Raw genomic sequence first — 24,472 nt, forward strand, 5'->3', positions numbered from 1 at the left:
CTCGCGCCGTCCTTTGTCTTTCCCTTTCCCTCCCTCAGGTGAGGCGGTTGGGCTGGGACTGGGCGGGGCGTGGCGGGGCGAGGGGGCGTGGCCCTCGCGCCTCTCCAACTGCCAGTCACAGGAGCGCGTGCGGCCCCTGTGTGCGCACGCGCAGCCGCCGTTGGTTCGAATTCGCTGCAGCAGAGCGAGGCAGGCGGACGGTTGTCGCTGGCGCTGCGCTCGGTTCGAACAGGGTTTCTTTGCACGCGGCGGTTGAGAAGAGAGCGCCGGCCTCGCTCGCCATGAGCCCCGAGGAGAAGCCTCCTTCGCCGCCCGCCGCCCGCAGCCGGGGCAGCCGGACGCCCCACCAGCAGCGGCGCGGAGGGCTCCTGACGGAGATCCGCACCCCCGTCCTTGCCGAGCCCTTCCACCAGCGCTACAGCCTTAGCCCCGGCCGCGAACTGGGCAGGTGAGAGGCGAGGGCGTGGGGGCTCCTCGGGGCGGCGCCCGGGCAGTTCAGCGGTCCCTGCTGCGGGGTGTGGGTGGCGTCCTCCGCCCGGCTTGTGGGGATCGTTCGACCGTCTGCAGTGAGGAGGCGAAGAGCAGACCTGACAGGCGGGCGCGGAGGAGCAGAGCCCCAGATGACTGTCTCGGCTCGGCTCCAGCAGCCCGCCTGTCAGCCAGTCTGGCCGGGTCTACAGCTGCCGAAGCCCCGCTGGGTGCTCTCCCCCCGCCCCCTGCTTCGAGAGCATGTTGATCTGCCCAGCGTTGCATATACGCAGCACGGACCCAAAGTGTGCACCTGTGGGCTGGGCAGGAATGGGCTAAAGCTGCTAAGAAGAACTAAGTCCAGCGCTGTTCTGGGACTGCTGGGGGGAGCGTGGGGTTGTTGACACGCATCTTCCCTTTTCTTCCCCCCCCCCCGCCTTCAAGCTTTGCTTATTACCTATAATTTTATAGAGAGGGAAGTGTGTGTGTATACACACACCTGTGTATATATATACACCTACATACATATACCTATATACATACACACATATATGCACAGATAGAGATAGGTAGTTGTGTATATATACACACAATACACTTATCTACCTCTGTGTGTGTTTATGTGTGTGTGTGTAGGTATATATGTGTATATATATGTGTGTGTAGGTGCATTTATATGCACGTATGTGGGTATATATGTATACACCTAGATACATGTGTATATGTATACACACACACACTCACTGTATATATGTATAGGTATATGTAGGTATATAGTCCCCCATCAGGAAGGTGGCAAGGTATTTGCATGCACTCAGTTACAAATGGCACATCACCATGACAAGCCCCCCCTCAGGACCTATGGGTAATTAGCAAAAATGCCTGCCATCCTGATGGGGGGGCTTGCCACAGGTTGAGCGGTGATGTGCCATTTGTATCTGGGTGTGCGCAAATACTTTGCCACCTTCCTTCCCTTCTCTATAGGTGCCCTGCATTGCCCCAGGCTGTAATGAGGCCAAGTTTTTTTTCCCCTTACTGTAATCTTATCCCCAAGAGTAGTGCTCTGCTGTGTCCCATAGGAGGTAATGGCAACCTACTTGTATGGGAGAAATTAAAATGATGCATTCTTGGAGTGGAAAGGTACGCTTGCTCCCTGCCTCTGGTGACCATAGTGATTTCAGCCATTGCTAATCCTTATTACTCAGTCTGAGCCCTTATTTTCTTGATGATTTTAAAGGATGGATGAATGTTAGGGTCTGCCCATCTGCTTACTATCACTTGCTCCTTAAATCATTTGAATGATCAGCTTGGAGTGTGCCTGAGTGCTACTTGAGGGTCTGTCAAAAGTTGTGCAAGTGAAATAAAAATTTAAATATTTCATTCATGAGTGCGTTCTATTTCTCACACATGAATACCTATGGCTGTAGGTACATGTTTTCTGTTGAACCAGCTGTTGAAACAACAATGTGTATGAACTGAAATAGAAGAAGAGTACTGCTTGTAGGATTTCATGACATCTTGGTGGTAGTGATTATGTCTGAACTCACCAAGTATTTTGTGACCTGAAAAAACTGTACACCTGAATGTTGTCTGTTTTGATCAAATGCAATGTAAACATTTGTAACAGTTGTGTCTTGTGACTGCGCAAGGGACTAACCTTTATACCTCTGAATGCAATTTGTGTGTAATAGGATTGTTTTTAAGCTTGTATAGATACAGTAGTATCATTTTTTTTAGTTTTTATTTGTGGTATTTTCATAAGAGGAAAATTGCGAGACAAGTAATAAGAAACTTACTCCTTCACTTGCTTTAAATGACCAGCATTATGGATAGATTTTACTGGTCTGACTTTTTTCATGTCTGCCTAGTCCAGCCATTTTCAACCACTGTGCCATGGCACACTGGTGTGCTGTGGATTGTCTGCAGGTGTCCTGCGAGAGTTTGGGGGAGGGTCATTTGTTAGTAGAGCCACTGGGGGATGTGCACCCCTGCTGTCAGTGTGGTGTGCCTTGTCAAATGTCAAAAAATTGATGTGCCTTGACAATTTTAGTGCCTTATTAGTGTGCCATGAGATGAAAAAGGTTGATAATCGCTGATCTAGTCATTAAATTTATGTACCTAGAAATGTTATGAACTTTAGGTCTAAAGATAAGCTCTGGAGCATGGAGTTTTTTTGGTAACTGGTTGATGCTAATGAAGTTTTAATACTTTATGGTGTGAGCTGTAAATATCTTTCTGGCATGAATGCTTAAGTTACTCATGATACAGGTCCTGCTCTCAAAAAAAGTTGCTTGCATTTTCATTGTGCTTTTGCTAATTGTGGGCAAGCCCTATGCAGCCCAGGACCAGGGTAATTGAAGAACTAACCTTCTCTTGTACACAAACTTTTCCCCTAAAGCAAGGAACTCATTTCATACAGAGGGCCAAAGTTAGCTTTCATGGTGCCTGCTGAGGGCTGGGAGTGACATCATTAAGCAGAAAGTGATATTGTTAAGCCATGATGGCCAGAAATAAGTACTTAGTTCTCCCATAGAAACTCATTAGCTGCAAATGACAAAAGAGAAAAAGTGCAAACCTTGTTCATATTTTCAAGGTATGAAAGCCCAATTATCAAGCTTGGAGAGGCTAATTATAATGGGATCTAGATAAATAGCTTCCGGGGGCCACATGTTTGACACCCCTGCCCTAAGGCCAACAGAGGAGTTCCTGCTGTGCATGCTGCCTCTGGTGGAGATTAGATTGACACTAGGAGCAGGGTCTTCTCTGTAGTAATGCCTTTATTATGGAACCCCCTCCCAGGGAGTCTCCACTTTGTTAGTCTTTCAGTGAGAGCTGAAGATTTTCCTTTCCTGTCTGGCCTTCCCTTCTTAGTTAGTTGTATTCTTTACTGCAGACTTCCTTATTTTTTCATTTATTGCCCTTTGTATTTTGTTCCTGTTTTCATGTTACTGTTTTATCTCCTTATTTTATGTCACCTTAAGTACTCCATTTATTTGAAGGGAAAGATAGGAGATGAACCATTTAAATAAACAAATCATTTTCAGATCTCCAGCTTCACAATTAACAACCATTTCAGAATATTTCAACTTTTTGATATATTTATGGTTACAAGAACTTGCAGTTTAATAAGATAACTAGTTATTGGAAAGAACAGCCATTTTTTATACAGGTGTGTTCCCTTATCCATGGGGTTTCCATTCTGGAACCTGCTGCGGATAGCTGAAACTGTGGATATGGGCGAATTCCCATCCCTGTGGTCTGGGGGGGCTGACCCCTCTCCAGAGGCGAGGGGAGCTCCACTTCCCTAGACTCCAGGGGGCTTCTGAGCTTAGCAGAGGCTGAGGTCATCCATTCTCAGTTCAGACTGCAATAGAAAAAACACGATTTTTGGTTTCAAGTGAAATGCATTGATATGCAAGGCATTGAGAGACCTAGGGAAGCCCTCCAGGGCTTCTCAGTGAAACCGAAAGTTGTGTTATTTCTAATGCAGAGCTCAGTCTGAGCTCGGCAGAGAATGGGAATGGACATCCTTGGTCTCTACTGAACTTGGAAGCCCCTATGGAGGCGAGGGGAGCTCTCTGGAGGAGGTGCGCAAATGGGGGTTGGACTCAGTGTGCGGATATCTGAATCAGCAGTTGTGACCCCCTGTATTTTCTTCTGCTACTAGTATTATAGTGATAAACTACAACTAAAATAACTTTTAAAGAAAAATCTGTGCCTTTAATCCAGAATATGCAACTAGTGGTTGTACTTCAGTTTGTTTTACTGTCTGTTACTTTATTGCTGGAATAAATAGTATATCGTATATACAGCCTGTCCTTTCTTTCTGAATGGCCACTCCTACTTACTTACTTAGCATATGGCATATAATACATGGATTTCTATAAATTAAACTAGATCAAATATCAGTGTCCAGTTCGTCCAACCATTCAAGGACAGAGTTACCTTCATTGAAAAACTCAGATCATGGGCCAGTATACAACCTCAGTTTGCAGCCAGACACAATGTGGTATATGGTTTGGCAGGAAAACCCGGAATCACATTGTGGGGTAGATACTAGCCCCTGTTTAAACATTGAGTCCTGGCAAACACCTGGCCACTCCTAGACCAGATTACACAGAGATTGGTCTGGACCAGGGGTGCCCAAACCCCAGCCCTGGGGCCATTTGTGGCCCTCGAGGACTCCCAATGCAACCCTTAGGGAGCCCCCAGTCTCCAATGAGCCTCTAGCCCTCCGGACATTTGCTGGAGCCTACACTGGCCCAACACAACTGCTCTCAGCATTAGGGCAACTGTTTGACCTCTTGCATGAACTGTGGGATGAGGGCTCCCTCCACTGCTTGCTGTTTCCCATCTGTGATGCAGTAGCCGCAGCCAAGGAAAGGCCAGCCTTGCTTTGTGCCAGGCCTTTTATAGGCTTTGAGCTATTGCAAGACCTTCAATCATTCATAGAAGTTCATCTTAATATATACATTTATGTAAACGTATGTACATTTATTCAAATTTTAAATGTAAATTCTTTTTTCCCTCAGCCCCTGATCCAGTGTCAGAGAGATAATGTGGACCTCCTGCCAAAAACTTTGGAAACCCCTAGTCTGGACCTTAAATAGTTAGCCAGGAGCATCACTGGTGCAAATTTAGCTGGTCTGAGATTATAGGGCATGTTTGGCATAAGATGCCTGTCCCTGGTCCAGGGTATTCTTATTCATAGTTCCACACTGAGCATTGCTTCTGATAACTTCACAAAAGCTAAGTGATGATGTTTTCTTTTCTCCCTGACATGTATGCTAGAGTTACATGATAAGGCAGGCTATAAGAGAATCTCAACATTTTCATACTTGAGGCTTAAATTTGGTTTGTTTTAAATTTGGTATTGCAAATTTTGAAGACTGTGTTGCTCAACTGTGTTTGATTTTCTCAGTTCTTTCCCACATGAACATATTAAACTCTTTAGTGAGCTTTGCGTTAACTATGAGAACACATCTCGGGTATATTTCTGCTTAGTGTACTGTAGCACATAGTTTCCTACTCTGTGAACTCCATAGTGCAGTGGTTAACTAGGGTGCAAAGTTGAAGTAATTTAGTAAATTCTGTTAAGTCATTGTGTAGTATGTTGGAATTGTAGGTTTATACACCATATGTTTTCTGAATGAATACCTGGAAGCTCCACATACTAGAACTGGAATGTGTTGCATTTCTGAGATAGTGGCCCTGTAAATTACATATTGATGGGAGCCTAGTAGCTGGGGGGGAAAAGGATTTGTGTATGAATGTTTCAGGTAGAACAGTGGTTTACGTTGCTGTCTGCCCTATACTGGTACAGATATTGAGAAAAGTCTGACTTCCCCTTGGTTAACTGTCATGAGATTTCTGCTGCTCATTTGGGAACTTGACCTATAGACTCTGTATTATCTCATGCACAAGTCCCAATGGATGTCACAACTGGGACGTTAAGCAAGGTACTGTACCTCTAGAAAATAAGTTGAAATTGTGACATTGATTTTACACGTATATAATGGTAGTTATATGCAAAGGTTGTGGTGCTGATTGGTCAAATATAATTGTGTATTCAATTTTGTTCCCAAAATTCAGCTTGATGGCGTTTAAAAGCTTTAATTCATCTTTTGTCAGCATAAAGATGGTGTCTTTTGGAAGTAATACATCTATAGCAAAATTTGAAATTGTCGTAGGCTAATGTTCAGGGCTGGTGCCCAGTTGTGCCAGGCTTGGAGATGGTGCTGCCTTCTGGGCTTGTGCATGAAGTAAGCCTGCATTTGAGACCCCTTCTGTATGGGCCTGTTTTTCTCCCCACCCATGACTTTTGTCTCTTTCTCTTCCTTCTCTCTCCCCTGGTATAGGTTGGTCATTCACTCTCCTTCCCTTACCTGGTCATGTGTCACCATCCCCAACAAGCAGTTTCCCTCTAGTCTGGTAAGCTGGGATCTGAAACCCTCTGAAAATAGAAGAGAGGTTGTGTACCTGTAGGCTGGGCTGAAATGGGTTAACAATGGCTTGACAGGGATCCCTTGGACCTGCCAGACTTGGGCCAACCTGAGCCCTGCGAAGGCAACCAGAGCTGCACTCCAGTCACCTCCTGAGGGCTTTCTGAAGCCCTTCTAATTTCTTTTAAAGCCCAGCCCTCCTAATCTCTTTTAAAGGCATAAAAACATTACTTCCAGTTTTGTTGAAAAACTAGTAGTGACTTTTTTGCCTCTAGGAGACATTCTGAAGCCTGCAGAGGTCACGGGTGGACGTGCGCAGCCTCTGTGGGCTTGAGAAAGCCCTCTGCAGTTGACCAGAGCAAGGCTCTAGTTGCATTTGGAGCTCAGATTGGCTCAGAAAACCATGAATTTTCTTGTTCACGGTTTTTGGTACCTATGGAGGCTCTGGAAACGGATCTGTTGTGGATACAGAGGCACCACCTATAGTTTGTCTACTGTATTTTCTGTTGAATTCTGTAATATTTGTAGAAAGTGTGTGTGCAGGATCACAACACAAACACTTATTTAGCTTTCCATCTTTCGTCCATCACTTTTTTACAAGTGTACAGTTCCCCTTAATGCTGTACAGTGAAAGCTAAGTGTTCCTTTCCAGTATCTCCTTCCTGTAAATAATCTTATTGTTGGATTGAGGGAAAAGAAAACACATGTGCTTGCAGATCCCTTTGGGGAAGCACATATTGATGCGAGTTTAGACTGCACATATGCGAGTTTAGACTGCATTCCTCTTTAGGCCATGTTTTCTAGTGCCGGTACTTGCAACTAATTCATTGTAACAAAAATTCTGTTTTAAAAAAGTGCTGTATAAAGTGCTCTTAATAGCTCATGAACTACAATTTGATAACTTATTTAATAATTAGGTATGTATAAAACTAAAAGATGCATTCTATCTCTTAACATCAAGATATTGAATCATTGTGTAAGACAGAGAGTTCTTTTTATTTTTAAACATTTTTAAACATACTTTTACTTTTAAATTTATCTGTTCCTTCAGGTATTTAGAGGTGTTTCAATTCCTCCTATCAAATGAACATGTGTTTATGATAGCAGTATGTGCATGTACATAGAGTATGTGTACTCTACATAGGTAGAGTCAGTGGTGTCAAATCCAGGGCAAATTCGTTCAATATAAATTAGCATAGGAATTTTTATTAGCCTGGAATGCAAGCATAAAAGAAAATAAAATGGTACTAAAAATACTAAAAATTCTACCACATTGGGATGAAGTTCATGGTTGCTTTTGTTTATAGCAATGCTAACTACATTTCCAAGCAATAGCCAGTGTTTAGGAGGTAGCCAGGCATTCCCTCGTGACCTTCTGCATATTGTCTAAAAACAAGGGAACATAGTTAAAAAGTTTCCAAACAAAAATGTGAAGACTGGAGTCTTGCTTTTGCTTAGGGGAGAAATGGTAAAAATTGTGAAAAGATGGACTACTTATCTCTTGTGCAGTGAATCAGTCAATACCTTACAAGTCCTAGAGACTGCAAGAGGTAGTTTGGGAAAAGCCAATCAGGGAAGCACAGTGCAGGACAGCATTCTCATTGTCCATTCTAGTTCAGATTAATGATGCAGGGAAAAGATACAATTGCAACTACTTTCTGATTGGCGGTTGGGGAATTGGGGGGGTGTTTCCCAAACTGTGGGTTGCGACCTGATTGTTGGCGGGTCATGAATTTGGCAAGCAGATAGCTGACAAGGAAAATGTATTGAGCCCTGTGGAAAGTGAAACCGAGATGCATGTGCATGTTTACTCATGAGTAGGTGACCATACCTCAGTCCATTTCTAAGGGCAGGCTGAGAGGACACAATGCCACCAGAATAATCCTGATCTGATGAATGCAGGCCCCAAAAACACTCGAGAAGGAAGCCCCTCACTAACAAGGAAAATGTATTCAGTCCTATGGAAAGCAAAACTGAGCCACATGCCTGTTTACACATGCCTTGGTTCTTATTGAAGGCCAGGTGAAGGGGAATGCAAGGCCACCAGAATGGTCCTGATGTGATGAATGTGGAGTTCAAGAAACACACATGAAAGTGCCCCCCCACCATAGTAAAAAGGATAGAAACAGACTTCAGAGGTTACTTAAGTGAAACCTTTTTTCGTCTCATAAAACTAGGTGGGTCCCAATAAAGTGTCAGTTTAAAGTGGGTCCCAGTGCTAAAACATTTGGGATCCATTATACTAGATCCCTTAAGTATGATTGATCAGCCCTTAGTTAGTTAGTAAAGAAAGAAGAGGTTTTGTTTCTTGATGATGGAGTTGTATGACAGACTCCCAAAATGGGATTTGTATTGGCAACCTTCAGTCTCGAAAGACTATGGTATCGCGCTCTGAAAGGTGGTTCTGGCACAGCGTCTAGTGTGGCTGAAAAGGCCGATTCGGGAGTGACAATCCCTTCCACACCGGGAGCAAGTGCAGTCTGTCCCTGGTCTGTCTCCCTGGCTGTGGGCCTTCCTTCTTTGCCTCTTTGCCTCAGACTGTTGGCCAAGTGTCTCTTCAAACTGGGAAAGGCCATGCTGCACAGCCTGCCTCCAAGTGGGCCGCTCAGAGGCCAGGGTTTCCCACTTGTTGAGGTCCACTCCTAAGGCCTTCAGATCCCTCTTGCAGATGTCCTTGTATCGCAGCTGTGGTCTACCTGTAGGGCGCTTTCCTTGCACGAGTTCTCCATAGAGGAGATCCTTTGGGATCCAGCCATCATCCATTCTCACGACATGACCAAGCCAACACAGGCGTCTCTGTTTCAGCAGTGAATACATGCTAGGGATTCCAGCACGGGATTCCAGCTAGGGATTCCGACGCATCCTCGGCATCACCTGGCAGGACAAAGTTCCAAACAACACAGTCCTGGAACGTGCAAAATGGGATATGGTGCTGTATAATGGTCAGACTCTTACAATCAGGTGCACTGGTTCATTACATTGTGGTCTTCGGGTCTTGGTGCACAGTAGCCAATTCTTCCTATGCTGAGATTGTATAGCTGGAGCATTAACAAAGATGTACTGCTGTAAGTATGAGGCTGTAAGTTGTAACTGTAAGTATGGGGACATAGATATGTACCTGCATGTATGGTGGTTGTGTTCCCAAATAAGGCTTTAGACAAAGATAATTTTCTGTATGGAAATAGGTTACCTCAGTGCTATATATATATTTTACTATCTAGAGCAGTAGTTCCAAACATTTAGAAGGCCATGGACCCCCGAGGCAAAAACTGGATTCATTGTGGACCACATGCAACCACCATCACAAAAATACAATTCAGCATATAATAATTAGAGAGCATTTAATTAAGAACATAAGAACAGCCCCACTGGATCAGGCCATAGGCCCATCTAGTCCAGCTTCCTGTATCTCACAGTGGCCCACCAAATGCCCCAGGGAGCACACCAGATAACAAGAGACCTCATCCTGGTGCCCTCCCCTACATCTGGCATTCTGACTTAACCCATTCCTAAAATCAGGAGGTTGCGCATACTCATCATGGCTTGTACCCCATAATGGATTTTTCCTCCAGAAACTCGTCCAATCCCCTTTTAAAGGCGTCTAGGCTAGACACCAGCACCACATCCTGTGGCAAGGAGTTCCACAGACCAACCACGCGCTGAGTAAAGAAATATTTTCTTTTGTCTGTCCTAACCCGCCCAACACTCAATTTTAGTGGATGTCCCCTGGTTCTGGTATTATGTGAGAGTGTAAAGAGCATCTCCCTATCCACTCTGTCCATCCCCTGCATAATTTTGTATGTCTCCATCATGTCCCCCCTCAAGCGTCTCTTTTCTAGGCTGAAGAGGCCCAAACGCCGTAGCCTTTCCTCATAAGGAAGGTGCCCCAGCCCCGTAATCATCTTAGTCGCTCTCTTTTGCACCTTTTCCATTTCCACTATGTCTTTTTTGAGATACGGCGACCAGAACTGGACACAATACTCCAGGTGTGGCCTTACCATCGATTTGTACAATGGCATTATAATACTAGCCATTTTGTTCTCAATACCCTTCCTAATGATCCCAAGCATAGAATTGGCCTTCTTCACTGCCGCCGCACATTGGGTCGACACTTTCATCGACCTGTCCACCACCACCCCAAGATCTCTCTCCTGATCTGTCACAGACAGCTCAGAACCCATCAGCCTATATCTAAAGTTTTGATTTTTTGCCCCAATGTGCATGACTTTACACTTACTGACATTGAAGCGCATCTGCCATTTTGCTGCCCATTCTGCCAGTCTGGAGAGATCCTTCTGGAGCTCCTCACAATCACTTCTGGTCTTTACCACTCGGAAAAGTTTGGTGTCATCTGCAAACTTAGCCACTTCACTGCTCAACCCTGTCTCCAAGTCATTTATGAAGAGGTTGAAAAGCACCGGTCCCAGGACAGATCCTTGGGGCACACCGCTTTTCACTTCTCTCCATTGTGAAAATTGCCCATTGACACCCACTCTCTGCTTCCTGGCCTCCAACCAGTTCTCAATCCACGAGAGGACCTGTCCTCTAATTCCCTGACTGTGGAGTTTTTTCAGTAGCCTTTGGTGAGGGACCGTGTCAAACGCCTTCTGAAAGTCCAGATATATAATGTCCACGGGTTCTCCCGCATCCACATGCCTGTTGACCTTTTCAAAGAATTCTATAAGGTTCGTGAGGCAAGACTTACCCTTACAGAAGCCATGCTGACTCTCCCTCAGCAAGGCCTGTTCGTCTATGTGTTTTGAGATCCTATCTTTGATGAGGCATTCCACCATCTTACCCGGTATGGATGTTAGGCTGACCGGCCTATAGTTTCCCGGGTCCCCCCTCTTTCCCTTTTTAAAAATAGGCGTGACATTTGCTATCCTCCAATCTTCTGGCACCATGGCCGTTTTGAGGGACAAGTTGCATACCTTAGTCAAGAGATCTGCAACTTCATTCTTCAATTCCTTAATAACCCTTGGGTGGATGCCATCAGGGCCCGGTGACTTATTGATCTTTAATTTATCAATGAGGTCTGAAACATCTTCTCTTTTAACCTCTATCTGACTTAACTCCTCGGTTAGGAGGGGCCGTTCGGGCAGCGGTATCTGCCCGAGGTCTTCTGCCGTGAAGACAGATGCAAAGAACTCATTTAATTTCTCTGCCATCTCTAAGTCTCCTTTTATCTCCCCTTTCCCTCCCTCACCATCCAGAGGGCCAACCGCTTCTCTGGCGGGTTTCCTGCTTCTAACGTATTTGAAGAAGCTTTTATTATTCCCTTAATGTTGCTGGCCATGCATTCCTCATAGTCTCACTTGGTCTCCCATATCACCTTCTTACATTTCTTTTGCCACAGTTTATGTTCCTTTTTATTCTCCTCATTAGGGCAAGACTTCCATTTACGGAAGGAAGCTTCCTTGCCCTTCACAGCCTCTCTAACTTGGCTGGTTAGCCATGCGGGCACCCTCCTGGATTTAGTGGAACCCTTCTTTCTTTGCGGTATACACCTCTGCTGGGCCTCTATTACTGTTGTTTTAAGCAGCCTCCATGCACTCTGGAGAGATTGGACTCTTTTTACCCTCCCTTTCAACCTCCTTCTAACCAGCCTCCTCATTTGAGGGAAGTCCGCCCGTCGGAAGTCAAGGGTTTTTGTGAGAGATTTGCCTGGTATTCTTCCCCCAACGTGCACGTCAAAACGGATCGCAGCATGATCACTGTTCCCCAATGGCTCAGTAACGTTTACATCTCTAACCAGGTCCTGCGTACCGCACAAAATTAAATCCAGAGTCACCTGTCCTCTGGTGGGCTCCGTGACTAGCTGATCTAAGCCACAGTCATTTAGCACGTCAAGAAATCCGGTTTCCTTATCGTGACCAGAACACAAATTGACCCAGTCAATATGAGGATAATTGAAGTCCCCCATGATTACAGCCCTGTCCCTCCTTGTCACCTCCCTGATCTGTTTCCTCATTTCAAGGTCCCCATCAGATTTCTGGTCTGGAGGACGATAGCACACCCCCAGTATTACATCGCTGCACAAGCCTGGTAATTTAACCCACAGAGATTCTACGGTGGAGTCGGACCCCCTTCAATCTCTACTTTGCTGGATTCTATCCCTTCCTTAACATAAAGGGCCACCCCACCTCCAACACGCCCCTGCCTGTCCCTCCTGTAGAGTTTATAGCCCGGGATTGCGGTATCCCACTGATTCTCTGCATTCCACCAGGTTTCCGTTATGCCCACTATGTCAATATTTTCCCTTGTCACCAGACATTCCAGTTCTCCCACCTTTGCTCGTAGACTTTGGGCATTCGCATAAAAGCATTTATACACGGAATGCCCCAGGATGGGCTGCTTATTCGCTCCTTTGTCCCCGCATCCTCTCATTGTGCCAAACCGTCTATCACATCCCATCACCCTACCTTTCCCAATTTCTTCTCCTACCCTGCCTTTGTCTTGTTGTTCTCTAACCTCCCCATCCTCATCCCATAGGGATGAGGAGTCCCGAATCCCATAGGGATGAGGATGCCCCTCGGCTCCTGTCGGCCTTCCCCCAGGGATCAGTTTAAAAGCTGCTCTGCCACCTTTTTAATGTTATGCGCCAGCAGTCTGGTTCCATTCTGGTTCTCAATTAGATATTTATTGAGAAGATTTGCTGCTTTTGTTGCTGGCTGTGGTCTGTTCATTCTCCGCCCTCTCTGGTGGTCCATGGGAAAGTGTCTCTTGAGTGAGTGGTTCCCCACAGACTACCAGAGAGGACAGATAACAGACTGCCCACAAGTGCAGCCAACACTTCAGTCTACCACCATGGGGGACCACACAGCAAGACACTAGAAGTAAAGGCAATCTTTTTTTCTGACACCTTATGGACAACTTCTGAGGGTCTCATGGACTGCCTGTGGTCAAGCTGTGGTCTCATGGACCACAGCTTGAGAACCAATGACCTAGAACATTGTTCCGCTGCTACAATAATCCATAGGGGGGGGAAACCAGCGAATTAGAGTAGCAACAAAAGACATGCTTAAAATATTTAAATAAAAATTGGTTTAAGAAATCTAGGAATAACTAAGAAAAATGTACGTAATGCCCTTATGGAAAAATGTGGGAGATGTGGTCAGAATTCAAATGGAGCAAAAAACAAAACGACCACATGCTTATTGGAGAAATAACTGTGGATTGCTTAAAAATAAGCCCCCAACACACTAACCTAAAATTTAATGCAGTATGTTAACCTACATGAATATTAACCAGCTGTTAATTAATGTTAGTATTAGGCTGCATAAATTTGTTTTATTTCACAAGTATGTACTTATATACTGTCTGTATACAGCTTATATACTGTCTGAGGTAGGAGATGAACTTAAAAAAATGTTTCCTACATTTTGAACCTCTTAAACTTGCATTCAGCGTTTAACAGCATTTACAGCTCTCTTATGGCTCTTGCATCTGAGTGCTAGTATTCTTAAGTCTACAGTCTTATTTACTCCCTAGTATGGCACTATGAAGCAACATAGGTGATGAAAGCTTTTTCTGTAAAGAAGGGAGAGAGAGGATTGATGAGAAGAATTACTGGAAGTAGCATTTGACTTATAACAATTCACAATGTCCATGTTGTCTCTCAAAATTCAAAATGTATGGGGCAGTGCTCAATATTCCCTGTACAAATAGCCAGTGTCTACAATAATTCTTTATCTAAGAGTGCCATTGTTTCTCAGCCTATTTTTATGCCTTCAAAAAAGATTAATTTTTTTCTGAAAGTGCTGTTAATAAGCAGTGCACCCACAACAGTAGCAGGATGCATTGTAGATTACTTGAAGAAATGATCATTTGATGTCACATTCTTAGCTGCTCTGTAGTGGAGCCCATGACAACCAGAAAGTGGGTAAACATATGACGTAAAAGCGTTGGGCTTATCGAGCTTGACTTGCAATCAGTATGGCTTTTGTTTCTTTTCTTCAATCTAGGAAGCATGCCAACTTAAACTATGCCTTTGAGGTTGATAGTTTCAAGAAATGACCTTGAGTTCTCTTTAATACCATTTAGAATTTCAGCAAAAAGCACCTCGCATCATATATGTAGCAAATTTGGTTCATTTACAAAGTGTTTTATGATTTAAATTTCAAGCATTTGCTGCAAATAGCTGTAAGTCATACCTAACCAAGAAGTATATTTCTTTCCTTGAAGAGAATGATTTGTATTCCAGTAGTACTTCAACCTCTGCTTTCTCTTCACTAAAGTTTTTTTAAAATAAATTATTATGATCCACAATTGTGATAATTTTTTACAAACAGGCAAATTTTAAATTGAATATTTCTTGCTCTGATATTAGAAGAGACAAGAAAACTCTAGTTCTAGACACTTGTGCATTAACTGACATTTCTCGTGATGTTGTGAGCCAAGCAGATAGAATGATTAAATTCTGCATAAATATGAGCAGTTTTAATTGCGGTCTTGTAAAACTTGAGAACTTGGGCAGGTTTTTCCTGTGTCACTGAAATTCAACATTGTTTCTCAGTAGATCAAAATCTATTTTAAGTTAGGTCTGGATTGTGGAGCCTAGGTGTATTGCGTGTAGTGGTTTGATGCCAGATATGATTTCCATAAAGTGTTGGCAGGTTCCATGTGTCTGTCCTTATTTTTCTTCAGAGATAGATTTTTCAGTCTTAAGTGGGAGTGGGGAAATCTGGTTCAAGCTAATTTTGATTGAGCTGAGATTAGGAATTTTTGGGAAATGGTGTATAACCCAAAATGACAAGTAATACATACTAAAAAATGCAAGCATATTCTGCTGCACTTGCAGTATCCTTACACTACTGTTTCCTGCATATATACTCCTACTGTATCTTTTGGGCACCATGCTTATACACTGTCTAGTGCAGTGCAGCATGGCCTTTCCCAGTTTGAAGAGACACTTGGCCAACAGTCTGAGGCAAAGAAGGAAGGCCCATAGCCAGGGAGACAGACCAGGGACAGACTGCACTTGCTCCCGGTGTGGAAGGGATTGTCACTCCCGAATCGTCCTTTTCAGCCACACTAGATGCTGTGCCAGAACCACCATTCAGAGCGCGATACCATAGTCTTTCGAGACTGAAGGTTGCCAACAAAGTACGGGTACCACCAGTGGTACTTGAGGTGGTGTCTGGTGGTACTTGTGGGACCCCCAGGCTTCTGCCACGTGGCAGTGAGACCAGTGACAGACAGGTTAGGAGGCTTGGCTTAGTGGGCAGAGCAGCAAGACATGATTTTCCACATTCAGAAAGGTTCTCCTGTCCATCCTAAGCCTCTTACTGTGTTTGTCATGTTGCATCTGGCCTCCCAATCCAGAAATAACTGGTCATGACATCACCAGTTATTTCCAATAGATGGACCATGCAAAGTGGTATGGCAGAGGACCAACATTGAGAAACACTGGTCTAGGGTAAGGTTTCTGGAAACCCTAGCAGATTTGCACATAACAAACCATTGACCTTATGAGATAAATGGGGTTAGATGCAGGGCATTGGGGGGGGGGTGGCTACCTTACCTGTAAGGCTTCTACTTCAAAGGCTCTGCACTGGTTGTGGGTGCCATTTGAAGGTCCCTGCTGCCTCCAAAATGTCTCTGCTACACTCAGAAAGCCAGCAAAGACTTTCCTGAGGCAGCAGGAACTTTCAAAATGGCGCCTACAACCAGGGCAGAGCCCTTTGAAATGCATGTGGGAAGCTTAAAACATTTCAAAGAGTTCTGTGCTTGTCGTGAACAGCACATTTTCAACATCTCTGCAGCCTTTAGGAAGCCAGCAGAGACCTTCAGAACACCACAGAGACATTTAGATAACAGATAACCAAGAACAGCATTGTGGGAAAAGTGGCAATTCTGCCCCTCACAGATATGCAAATTCATCTATGAAGATAACTGATTGTATTTCAGCAAAGAGCAGCTCTGTGGAACAGAGGAGAAGGTTCTGTTTGTGACTTAGATAATCAAAATAGTGTGAGAAGTGAGACATTTTCTTATGGATATTGCCTTGGAGTAAAGGCCAGTTCAGCTGTTAAGTCCCCACATGGAGGCTTCTGATACATTTCCACAGCAACCAGTAATGTTTGGAAAGAGTTCATTCTGAATACACTCTGAATTACCCCTCCTTACGAGGGTAATTAATTTCTGGGAGAAAACCTTTGTAGAGCAAAATTAAATGTAATTACCATTAATTTCAATGGAAAAAATATTCGTGTTCCTGAGGTCCAAAAGTGACACCCATTTACCAAATCCCATTAAAACTGGCACAATTACTTCATTGGTCAATGTTAGTTATCCTAATGCAACCCAATAAGGCATTTTCTCTTCATTAATTATGCTATAATATGGCTGTTTACTTGCTCTCGTTAAGCTCTTTAACAGCTATTATGTCCCGTGCACTTAAGACTAATCTCACAAACATACATATGATACTCAGTGTAGTTCAACCTTTAACGCAAAAAAACTCAACAAGTTGACATAACGTGGAAAAGTGAAAAGATGAGGTGAGGAAGACTGCAAGGAGAGTCATTGGTTGGTTGGTTAGTGAGGACGGGAATAGAAAACAAAGGCAAAGTTAAGGAGAATGAAGATGGTTTGAGTTCTTCACGCTCCATAATCTCTAGGTCATCAGTGTCATCTTCTTCCTCCTCCTCTTCTGCTGCTATGGGAGGACAAGGTTGAAGTGTGGAAGCCACAGAAGTAGCAGAGAAATGGCTGGACAAAAAAAACAATAAAATGTGTCTGCTTGGCTTCTCACACCTTCCTTGCATATATACAACTGTAACATTCAATCAATTCTCTCATGAGAACTTTGACTTTCTGAGCTCTTTCAAAATTGCTGTCATTTCCATCCACCAAAGCAAAACTTCTGTTGATAATGGATAACAAATTGCACAACTGTTCCATGCCAAATACTTTTATTAGTTTCTCCCCTTTGTCAAATTGCCCTTCTTTCAAACACCCAGTCTCTTTTAAACTCTCTTCTCTTTGAATTAGTCTGTCATCCATCACATTTTCAAAGTGAAATTCCAAGATGTCTTACACATTTTCAATGTGGACCTTGTTTTTGCTGCAGCTGTATGATATCATCACAGATGGTTTCATAAACTTAGTGTCATGTGCAGCTTCAGGAAGACGTTTCTCTAAACTACATCCGAACTGTCACTTCATCCCAAGCAGTTTCAGTGTTTTCAATAACCACTTTTATGTTGTAATTTTTCCATGAGTCCCTGTCACTTTGTTGATTATTTGGACAAGAGTGACAAGATACTTAATCACAAGCTGCATATTGTAAGCAATGACACCTTGGTACATCAGTGGTAGCAAAGATGTTGTGTTGGAGGCAAAAGACAACCTGAACAGTGTTATCATAACAGTTGCTGAATGGCCTGGAGCACTGTTTTTCAACTGGTGGAACCACTTGAGGTGGTGGTTGGTGGTACTCATGGTACCCCCAAATCCCCTCCACCTGGCAACGAGAACAACAGTGCAATGTGACAAGCAGCAGAAAGAGGCTTGGCTTGGTTCGGCAGGTAGTGCTCCAGCTTGCATTTCTCTTGCACTCAAAAAAGCTGTCCTGTCTGCCCTGAGCCAGTGTTTGTTGTGTTGTGTCTAGCCTCCCAGTCTGGAAGTAACTGGCAATGACATTATTGCTAGTTACTTCTGGTGATACCTTCATTAGGTGGACCACGTGAAGTGGTACTGTGGGGGGGAAAATGTTGAGAAATGCTGGCCTGGAGCATTGTCAATTATTAAAGTGCTTGTCTAGGTTATTTTCTTTGTAGTCTTTTCCAACAAAAGTAACTGCACGTAATCTAGAAACACTTGTCACCTATGACAGTAGTGTCACCTATGCACTCTTACTGAATGCCAAATCACTGGAAGTTTTATCTTTTGACAAGCCCTGGCTTGTCTGAATGGTACACGAGCAAAAATTTGAGCTTTACGGTGCCCAGTGTTTGCCACAAAGCAGCAACATAAATCTGTATTTAGCGATTTTATGTCTTTGCTCTTCATCTTTGGAGTTGTACATACAAGACTTCATCCATTTTCAAAACAAGCCAGCCTTGTCTATATTGAAACTCTGCTTGTTGGTGTAGCTGCCTTCTTGGTTCATTTTATTTAGCTCTTCAGGAAAAGTGTTGGCTGCTGTAAGATTGGCAGATGCAGCCTCATCTGTAATCTTGAAGTTATGCAAGAGGCCGAAGCAGTCCTGAAGCAGTTGAACCATACCTTTAAAGTTCAAACCCTTGGCTATTTCATCACTCTCCTCAATTGCGTGTGCCTTCAATCACTCAAACAATGATAGTGCCTTTTCGCTTGTGAGAAGAAAAGTGTATTATGTGGCATTTCGTTGAATCCTCTACCCATTGCAACAAACGTTTCTCACGTTTCTCCATAATGTGGATCCCTACGCAACGACAACATGGTTAAAATTGCACAAGCAATAGCTCTCCCAGCAGTTTTCAACATCTTCATCTCCAAAGATGAAAAGAAAGCTAAAGGACATAAAGCCTCTAAATACAGGCTTATGTTGTTGCTTTGCGGCAACACTGTAGGCAGTGTAAACCTCAAGTCTTTTGCATGTAGATAGTGTGCATAGTAGATGAAGAAATGAAGTGCCTACACCATATATTTGTTACGTTGTCCATTAGTATGCTTTATCACTTCCAATTTTACACTGAAAAGGTCTCTCTTGCTTTTCTAGCTCCTTAGTGTGTTAACACTTCATTTTAGTGGGCATGATTCATGAGATTATCACTGCTATAAACTAGCAAGCCACAAATATGTACTCTGAAAGGAGAATTTAATGCAATGTGCCACAGCAGCTCATGGCTTGCAATGCTCAGCTGCTCACGGGGCATGCAAAATACAAATTGGTCTTTGTAAATGTGAATGAATTCTTCATAAGCTGAAGACGGGGTATTAAATGAAATTTCTCATAAAGTCATAACCCAAATGGGCGTAGTTCAGGATTTGACTGTATTGTTGATTGCAAGAAGAGTCTTTATACCAGGTGGATGCAATTCTGAACACTGGCATAAACTGGGTGTGCCTTTTCAAATCTTGTAGTTCCTGTGTTGAATGCCAGTCCCTCTATATGAAGTTGTAGCATTTTATCTATTTGGGAAATTGCCCTCCAGCTGAACTGTGTTCTGAGCATTTTGACCATTGAAGTGATTCAGGACACACGTAAAACAATGCCAAGGTGAAATTGCTAGGAGACGGGAGGATTTATTTTTTTTGTAACAAAGTTTATTTATTACAGATACAGGTACGGAAAATGGGTTAGACTTAGGGCTGGTACTACACAGGTTACACCTGAGGGTCTTGGCCATCGATTACAACATGCATTAATCCAAAAAAGCGACAGAAGGATTTAGAAGAACTACAAGCAGATGTAACAAAAGCTAGATTTGGTCCATGGCTGAGGTTTCAGTAATGTAGGAATAAATGAAGAGGATCTGTCTTCTGATCTAGTGACCTTGTGCTCTGTCTACTAGAACTGATGGTTTCTTCTTAAAGCATGTTCAAACTTGTTTACTGATCTTCCAGTTAGCTAATGAGAAGTATTCTTTTTTCACAAGGAGGAAAAGTGCAGAAATTGGTATTCTGTGTTTTTTATTGCAAGGTACATTTTTATAAATTATAATTTAAAATATTATTGCCTTAAAAGTGTACTAGATAGGTGGTATAATGTCAGCGGATGCAGCTGCAGTCATTACCCATGCACCCCCAGTCCAGCCCATTATTTTTTCACAATTTCCTGGTTTATTTTTCACAGGTTTGGGGGCATGTGTGTTTTGTACAGTAATGAGAAGTGCAGAACATGGTGTTATGTGTTTTTTATTTTGTTATCACCAAAAAATTACTACTAGTAAGTAAACTAAAGTTCATCTAGTATGAATTAGGAGTTGGATCTAATTTGGGGTGTGTGGGTGTGTGCATATAGATGAAAAAATTCAAATGTTGTACCATAGTAACAGTTATTCAGTGACCTGTGTGTGTTTACTTTGCATAATTTGACCTTTGCAAGTTACAAAGGAGCTATGTAAGACGTGGAGCTATGTAAGACACTCATGTCAACCCCCTTCTCATGTTAAATTCTCCTGACCTACCCTTTGACTTTATGGAACTAAGTAGTCATTGCCCTCCGAAATCTATCTTTGCCACTAAAGGAATTGAAAGCTTTCTTTTATAGTAATAAAAATTGACATAACTATTATAAAATGTTTATGATCCTGAGTTCTGTATCCAATACTAATTTTTGCTTCTGTATGAACTACATACAATTCTGTATACGAGCGATAGTGTTCAGCCATTCAGTGAGACTTGGATCTTGACCTTTTAAATGTTTTGGCCCAAATACCAATTTAGTTGGAACATAATAGTGCGTTGGCCAATGTCAGAGAGCAGGAAAGCTGAGCACTGTGGAGATATTTCAGTATGCATGGCTTTTGGTTTTCTAGGTAGCTTTCAAAGCAATAACATACAAAAAAGTGGCATTCTGAAAACTAGTGAACTATTTGGCAGAAGACATTCTTCAAGCTATGCCCCTGTACTATAAATATTCAGATTTTGGCTTTTTACACTTGGCAGCTTGCTTAAGGTGGTAGCAGCAGGATGGACTGAATATCTGTGAAATTGGCAAACATGTTCTCCCTATGGCTGCTGAATGGTGAATATAGTTTAATGTTGCATCCATTTTATTTTTTATCCTCCCCCTCCCCCACAAATCTAGAGGGAAATTTGCTGTAGTAAAGAAGTGTGTAAAAAGAGAAACGGACCAAGAGTTTGCAGCAAAATTCATGAGAAAAAGAAGAAAGGGCCAAGATTGCCGGATGGAGATAATTCATGAGATTGCTGTTCTAGAGCTGGCACAACACAACCACTGGGTGATTAATTTGCACGAAGTGTATGAAACACAAACAGAAATGATCTTGGTCTTGGAATAGTAAGTAATTAAGTTCATTATGATAGTGTAACTTGTGTATAAAATGAAGGAAGATTTCATAAGTAACTAGCTATATTGTTGCAAAGCCTTGCTCCTTTTGGACGAATGGCCTTCAATTTACAACTGCTTCAGTTTGTCGTTTATCTCTGGGGTTTGGGGTAGATTAAAAAATGGCAAATTGTACATACTTATTGATTTAAAGAATTTATACTCCACTTTTCCCTTGCCAAAGCAATTCTCAAGGTGGCTTACAACAGGGGTGTCCAAACATTTTGGCAGGAGGGCCACATCACCTCTCTGACACTGTGTTGGGGGGGCAGGAAAAAAAAGAATTAATTTACCATTTAAAATTTGGATATAAATTTACATAAATGAATATATTAGAGATGGAGCTTATATGAATGAATGAAGGTCTTACAGTAGCTCAAGGCCTATAAAAAGCTTTGCACAGAGCAAGGCCAACCTTTCCTTTGCTGCCACTGCTGCATCACAGATGTCAAATGGCAAGTAGTGGAGGGAGCCCTCGTCCCACAAGTCAGGTGAGAGGTCAAACAGTCATCCTCTTGCTGAGAACAGTTGCATTGGGCCAGCACAGGCTCCAGCAAGTCTCTGAAGGACCAGAGGCTCATTGGAGACTGGGGGTTCCCCAAGGGCCTGATTGGGAGCTTCCAAGGGCTGCAAGTGGCCCCTGGGCTGGGGTTTGGGCACCCCTGGCTTGCAAAATGCTCACAGGAACACAACATAATAACTCTCAGGCCAGTGCTGGACTCCATGGGAACCACTGTTATAGGCTCCCTCTGACCTAGGCATGTTGTCTTCATGCTTCCATTCAGGGCATGCAGATCTTAAGCCCAGGGAAATGTTGTACTAGACATAGAATGTGTTTTTAATCACTTACGGGTGTAATGCTTATTCTTACATCAAAACCAGCCCAAAATAAAAATTGTTCAGCATTCCTGAAAAATGCTCAGTCTTCGAGGTAAAAGGAATTCATAGCACTAAATAGATACCAAATATTCCTTTGTATTCCTTTATGAACTTGATGCATAAATAGAATAATCAAGTGTGTTTTTGTGATTGGTCTAAGGATTATCACTGAACACTAGAATAATGTGTAAATGCTGCTGTTATTAACATTTAATATTTTCATAGCACATTTCAAGTGTTCAAAGTGCTTTATGTACTTGATTTCAACAGCCTTTAACAGCTTGCTAAAGTGACAGCACAGTTCACTGCAGCATGTGCTGCACTGGTGGTAGCCATTGCAAAAGTGCTGTAAAACACTTTGCGATGAAATCACAGTTGCCATCGCTGGCACAAAGGCCTGCATGTACTGGCAGAAGGAATAATGCATGTCAAGGCAAGCAAGTTCCACCCTGAGTCCCACCCTGGCAGAATGGGGTGGGGGAGGGCGGTGATGAGGGCGGTGTGGGTGGATTGGACTCGGAGGGATCGGGATAGTAGCAGTCACGTGTGCTGAATCCTTTCTCCTTCTTGGACCTGATCCACTGACATGGATTCACTTGGATTTGTGCTAGCTACTTAGCTTGAGCAGATCTGAATAGACCCTTGTAGCAGCTGGGGCTTTCCCTGGGGCAAGAGGAGAAATGTCTCCTTACCTTGAGGAGACATCCAGCCTTCCAACTTCCCCCCATAGGATGCAGTGGGGCCTGCTGCATCAGTGTGCAGGGGAGGGATACTATTGGGCTGTGAGTCACTATTCTTAACCTTTTATTGTAGATTAGACTGAGAATAAAGATGGTTTAAATTTTTGGCAGAGGCAGGCATTTAGCCAGGGATCTTGTAGCTGACATTCTTAGCTTGCTGTGAATGAGAGCTGAGAAATCATCAGTTTGGTGAAGATAGTGTCTTGTGTGTAGCATCCAGAGAAACTTTTTTCAAACTTTATGCCTTGTAAGGCATTCTGAGGAAGCCCTTGGACAGATGCGCTCAGAAAGCCTCTGGAGGTGGCGCAGGGATATAAGAATGCATCCCTGTTAAGTGATGCACACATGTATTGCAAAGAGACTTTCTGGTAACCAACAGATTCTGAATGTCAGTACTGGCTCACTGAAACATAAGTGTACACGCTTTCCTGGGAGTAAGCCCTGTTGCATTTAGTAGACTGATTCCTAAGTTGGCATACCTAGGATTGTAATCTGTATTTCTTACAGCACAATTCTATGAATGTCTACTCAAAGCCCATTGTATTCAACAATACCACAGCATTGTATTCAACAATTGTAGTCAACAGTTCCTCGGAAAGTGTGTATTGGTCTGCAGCCTTAGTTTTTTAGTTTCTATGTGGTATTTTTCAGTGCTGCTGGAGGGGAAATCTTTGACCAGTGTGTAGCTGAAAGAGAAGATGCCTTCAAGGAAAAAGATGTTAAGTGTCTCATGAGACAGATCTTGGAAGGAGTTTCATTTTTACATCAAAATAATGTGGTTCATCTTGACTTGAAGGTAAGATTCTGATTCTGCAAAATTGAGCCAAACTCCTAGTTCTAATTTCTCAATGCAATTAGAGCTGTCTTACTTTATTGAAGTGTTCTAATTACATAATCCAAATACATTTGACATTTTAGAAGCTTAACCTATTCCTGCACTTCAATTTATTGCAGTCTTGGTATGGAATACTTTTCTGTCTACTCGAGATGTGTCTTCACACCCATGTGGCATTTGATACAGTACTTGTATCAAGCTGCCCTTCTGTTGAGCCTGTTTCCTGCTCCCTAGTCTGTACTCCAAGTTGTGCTAATCTTAAAATATTTAGCCTCAACAATTCTGTCCAAATATTAGGTAGTGCTCTAAAGGTGAACCTAGATATATAGAATATATCTAGATATATACATTTGGATCATCCACTGGGGGAAGATGGGGATGGCAGAATGACATTTATTTTGGCATGCCTTCATGGCTATGGGGTAATTAGCTTATATTGGTCAAACCTCTTTACTTTCCATTACATGAGTTACTACCTCATTGAAATAACCACTATCCCACTACAGTATTGTCTCAGACTCCTGCAAGCCCAGTTATCTAAGGTTGGAGTGATTTAGAGAAAAACTCTGTTAAGGTCTAGATTCAGATTTTGGAATGTTTCCTAGTG

At 43.0% G+C, this 24,472-nt stretch overlaps 1 protein-coding gene across 1 annotated transcript in view; it reads left to right on the forward strand.

Annotated features, from left to right (window-relative positions):
* Positions 1-237: 237 nt before the first annotated feature.
* Positions 238-24,472, forward strand: part of STK17A (serine/threonine kinase 17a) — a 30,142-nt gene continuing 5,907 nt past the window's right edge. Inside the window, exons 1-3 of the mRNA XM_066631076.1 lie at positions 238-448; positions 21,151-21,363; positions 23,682-23,826. Coding sequence (XP_066487173.1) covers positions 282-448; positions 21,151-21,363; positions 23,682-23,826 — 525 coding nt within the window. The 5' untranslated portion in view covers positions 238-281. The remainder of the gene's footprint in view (positions 449-21,150; positions 21,364-23,681; positions 23,827-24,472) is intronic.

The sequence above is a fragment of the Tiliqua scincoides genome, chromosome 5 (assembly GCF_035046505.1).
Source record: "Tiliqua scincoides isolate rTilSci1 chromosome 5, rTilSci1.hap2, whole genome shotgun sequence".
NCBI lineage: Eukaryota > Metazoa > Chordata > Lepidosauria > Squamata > Scincidae > Tiliqua > Tiliqua scincoides.